At 43.9% G+C, this 5082-nt stretch overlaps 1 protein-coding gene across 1 annotated transcript; it reads left to right on the forward strand.

Moving 5' to 3' along the window:
- The first annotated feature begins 1327 nt into the window (after positions 1-1327).
- LOC147736426 (uncharacterized) lies at positions 1328-3772 on the forward strand. The gene has a single exon (XM_086953752.1). It carries the CDS (start codon positions 1328-1330, stop codon positions 3770-3772), a length of 2445 nt encoding a protein of 814 aa, XP_086809878.1.
- The last annotated feature ends 1310 nt before the right edge of the window (positions 3773-5082 follow it).

Consider the following 5082-nt stretch of genomic DNA (forward strand, 5'->3'; position numbering starts at 1 on the left):
ACAGCTGTAATGCCAGAAACCGGTCCTCGGAAGCTTGTTTTGTGGTTCTGAAAATTCTGGACTCATGCAACAAACTTTGTCGTAACATGACGATTTTAATATCAAAAGACCGATAATGGCTAGTACACTATGTACAAGCATTTGCGTCATATTCGAGTGGCGATTTCACCTCTAAATCGCCATTCTCGTCCTGAACCCTTGGCTTCCATTTTATGTATGGCAGCCATTTTGTGAGTTGCCCTTCACATAGGCTTATAACTACAGCTGAATTTGATATCAAAAGACACGTACACCTTAATTGACTTTTCTGTGACATGGGCAAGCTGGAACCATTGCCCCAGGCCAAACCTGTTCGGTCAGTTCCTCTCCCAGTGGCCGAACGAGATAGCATCAAAGCACAACAGGCCATAAACCTTTTTCATCGCACACACACCCTGCCTAATCCTACTCACACCTGTCCCTGCTTTTTTCTCTTTTTGCTTTATGATGAAGAGGAGCCCGGTTTTATTGGGGGTACACCGATATCTGATGAAAATATTGGGCTTTGCCGGGTAATTCGTCACGGGCTGGACGAACTGAAATGTGGGCTTGTCACCATGACTCTGCTTTTCCTTTGTAGTAAAAACATGTTAATAGTCTACTGTAAATCTAAGAATGTTTGCCTGAAGCTTAATATTTTGTATAAAACAGAAGCCTGGCTTTGTAATTTTGAGCAGTCTCCTGAGAATATACACACCGTGTTGTTGTACTTCTAGGACGCTTGTTACTTGGTTGCAGCCAATAAATTCGATCTTTGACTTCACCTAGAAGACTCTGGTTTCTGTGTCTGAATCAGGAAAGTACTTGGTCTTTGGGTGTTGTCCCTGGCACCGCTGGGTTACCGGATCAGTACCGGTTCTGAAAAACCCAGTACCTCAGTTGGCGCCCACAGTGGGGCGATACCAGCGGTACCGGCCCAAGCCTGAGGTTCGTGAGGAGCTTCGTGTGAAAATTCTAGAGGAAGGCCGCCACTTCATCGACCCCTGCATGTCGACGTGGTCCGAAAGTCTTTGCTGCGAGGTTCCCCACTTCCTGACGGCTACAAAGGACTGCTGCCCTGGCTAACGCCCTGATTTGGACCCTTGATGTTTGGTAGAGCGAAACGTTAGACGAGTCTTCTGGTGAAGCCTTCGATACCTCAGTTAAGTATAAGTGGAGCGTCTCCCAGTTAGTCCTTAGTTTTGTTTTGTTTGGAACTTGCAAGCGCCAAAACCAAAGGACTCGTGTATTCACGAGAATATCGTAATCTATAATCCTTTGAAGTTTGAAGCTAGACTAAAGAGCGAAGATGCCTGGTCTTAGCAGACTTGGAAATTTGTTTTGTCTTGGTTGTAATAATAGGGACTCCCGACTGGAGGACTCGTGTCCGGTTCCTCCGATTGGAACTCCAACCTATGAACTATATGTGAAACATGGAGTAGGCCCCATCACATACAATAAAGTGTGGATCAAATACACCAGAAAAGATGGTGTTTTAAAATGGCCCCAATATGGTAGCTTTGATACGGAAATCCTGGATAATCTCGAAGTTAAACTTTTTAAGAAGAAAGCCCGGCCGACAATGTTTGACTCTTTCCGCCTATGGCGTAAGGAGGCCAAACAGAAGGAAATTAAATTAGCAAAGAAAAATAAGAGAGAAAGGGGTATCTCAATAATGCAAGCTGCTATTCAATATAAAGACAATGAAGAACAGATGAGTGAGCAGTTGCACAGGCAATGTAAAATGGTAGTAGATAAATGTTATCCGGTTTTGCCGCATCTTCAGCAAGAAGCAGCAAAAGAGCTTGAAAAAGATCCCCTAATGTCGCATTTGTTAAGTTCGCCACCCCCCTATGCGCAAAATGCAACAGCACCTCCGCAACCTTTAGTTGTGCAACCTATGGTTGTTATGCCTCCTGTTCCTCCACAGCACCCACCAGCTATTCTTCAGCTGGCTCCTGTTCCTCCGGTGCAGCCTCCCCAAGGGCCACCGGCTTTTACACCTGCTCTTCCTATACTTCCTGCAACTTTAACTACTATATCGACTACCACTCCTGGTACTCCTCCTCCCACTGCCTCTGCATCTGCCTCGTCTCACCCTGCCTTCCCACTTGTCTTTTCATCAACTTCTCCCTCTGTTCGTCAGAGAGTGGCAAGCACTGTTACTAGTATTCTATATCCTTTCTTTGGAGCGGCAAGTCCGGCTCATGCCTCTGAGCACAAACGGTTGCGTAGCCAGCAGCCTGATTCTAGGGAGAAAGAAATGTTAAGTCATTTGGCACATAGATGGGTGACTAACCCGTTAATATATGATCTAGAATCTGTTATGGATGTCTTCCATCAGTGGGAAGCATCAAAGCAAAGATACGTTTTTGAGAAAATGTGTGTTTTTCTATGTGAATATTTAGAGGAAAATGATTTGGACTCTAATCTGCCCGAGTTGAACCGTGTACGGTTTGAATTTTCAAAAGGCACAATTGTGGGTTCAGATGTTAGGAAAGCAGTTGCGACGTTGTTGTCATTTAGGACTGAAGGTGTTTCCAAGTCGTTGTTTGAGTCTGATTCTTCTGCCAAAAAGAAGGGAAGACAATATCCCATGAGAGAAGTTGCCCCACAATGGAGGGAAGGGGACCTAGCAGCTAACCCACCTATTCAGCCTCATTTTCAGCGTGTGTGGGTACATGTCCCATGGAAGCGAGCTGAAGTTTTAGCCCTTAAGCAGACATTGCCTGATCCCCGTAAGAATCCTGCAGGGTATTACAAGGAATTGTCGCAGACTGCAGGTTCATGCATTATGAATTTAGCCGATATCGATATGTTATTTGGGAATGTTGTTCCACAGCCTTTATGGGGAAAGATTCATCATACAGACCATGATCAGGAATTAGGTGACTCATGGGCTAATATTGCTGCTGCAGATGCCCTACAAATTGGTGGTGCTAAACCTGAGCCTTTGGTAGCAGATCTCCTTGGTAGGATCATTGATTACATGAAAACTATAATGCCTGCGATGCGTGTAAATTGGGATAAGTTGTCTGCGTTTAAGCAGAAGAAAGATGAAACGGTGTCTGATTTCTTCACCAGGTTTGAAGAAACGTTTGTCGACCACAGTGGTCAAGATATGAGCACAGAAGGTGGTCAGCGACTGTTCGTCGATAAATTCGTGCACAATCTGCTTCCAGAGTTGTGTAAGAAGTTGAAGGATTCGGAGAGTTCATGGGCAGTTTCTTCTTCGGCACAGATACTGGCTACTGCACAGTATTATGAAAATAGAGACAAAGATGAGAAAGATAGAGCAGAAAAGAAAACTAAAGAGTTGAAAACAAAGGTCTTGTTACAGCAGGCATATCCGCCACGTGGTGGTAGTGGCCAGAATAATGATGGTCAGAATAACTATCAGAATAATTATCAGCAACCTCAACAGTTTCAAAAGCCAAGAGTAGAGTATACTCAGCCACGCATTTCTGTAGGTCCCAATCAGTGTTCGTATTGCAAGGAAGAGGGCCATTTTAAGTATAGTTGCCCTATCCTGTTACAGCGCACAAATAGTGTGTCAAACACAAGAGGTAGAGGTGTTCAGCAAGCACCTAGAGGTAGAGGACGTGGAAACGTCCCTCAGAATGCACGTTCCCTTCCACCTCAAAATTCTATGAATAGGTTTGATCAGCAGAATACTGCATCTGGTAGGACAGCTCAGTACTATGCTGATGATTACTATGCAGAAGATGAGCATATGGAAGGTAATGATTGCTAGGACAGCCATAGACAAAGAGAGGGAGTTGTTTCAGTTCCAGTAGATCAGAGTGGACCATACGTTGAGGTGGTTACATCAGGTGTGTCAGAACCTTTTCTGTTGGATACTGGTGCTACAAAGAGTTCTATGATGCACTCAAAACTCCCTGGCGCACCTTTGTCTGGCGAAATGAATATTTCTGTAGGTTTTTCTGGTGCCCCGGTTAGGAACCCGATTTCATGTCCTATGTCCCTGTCTGTTGGTCCTTGTGAATTCGAAGCACCCCTTATTCTAACAACAGGTTGTGGTGAAAACTTTTTGGGACTGGATCTGTTAAAAAGATTGTATGCGACTTTGTACTGTTCTCCTTCGGGAGTACAACTTACACTGGGTAAGAAAGTGGTTTCTCCAATGTATTTGTCAAGGGATAAACTTCCGACAGAATTGTCGTTTCTACCTAATATTCTTTGGGCTACTGGTCCTAATGATGTGGGTCTCTTGGAAATACCACCATATGTTGTGACATTGAAAGCTAATGTTAGGATGCCACGAATTCCCCAATACAAAATTTCTAGTGAAGGTTAAAAAGCGTTGTTTGCGATCATTTACGATTTGATTGAAAAGGATGTGATTGAAGAGACAAGAGGCAACGTTTGCAATAGTCCTGTTCTGCCTGCTTTGAAACAAACTGATCCCTCCCAGCCACCCGTGTACAGATTTGTGATTGATCTTAGAGAGGTGAATAAAATAGTTGTGCCACAATTTCCAGTTGTTCCTGACATTACTGCCCTATTGACTATGATTCCAGCTTCTGCAACCTGGTTTTCGGTGATTGACATGAAGAATGCTTTCTTCAGCATCCCGATTGCTGAGGAGAGTAGGGATATTTTTGGCTTCAGTTTAGGAGGACGAAGCTTCCGCTTTAAACGCGCTCCCCAGGGCTACTGTGAAAGTTCATCAATATATAGTCAAGCTCTAAAAACACAGCTTAATACGATTGTTTTACCTGAAGGCGCTACCCTCATTCAGTATGTTGATGACTTACTTATTGCTGCAGACTCTGAGGAAATCTGTAAAGAAGCCACGTTGTCTTTGTTGCGTCATTTGTGTGATCTGCATCACAAAGTGTCTCTCTCTAAATTGCAATATTGTCGACAAGAAGTGACCTACTTAGGTCACCTCTTATCGAAGGAGGGAAGGAAACTGACCCCAGAAAGAATTCAGGCAATAGCAAAATTAAGTGTGCCAAGAACACAGAGAGAAGTGCGTGCTTTCTTGGGTATTACATCGTACTGTAGACAGTGTATTCCAAATTTTTCTTTACTGGTCAA

The sequence above is a fragment of the Lissotriton vulgaris genome, chromosome 1_2 (assembly GCF_964263255.1).
Source record: "Lissotriton vulgaris chromosome 1_2, aLisVul1.2, whole genome shotgun sequence".
In the NCBI taxonomy this organism is placed as follows: Eukaryota; Metazoa; Chordata; class Amphibia; order Caudata; family Salamandridae; genus Lissotriton; species Lissotriton vulgaris.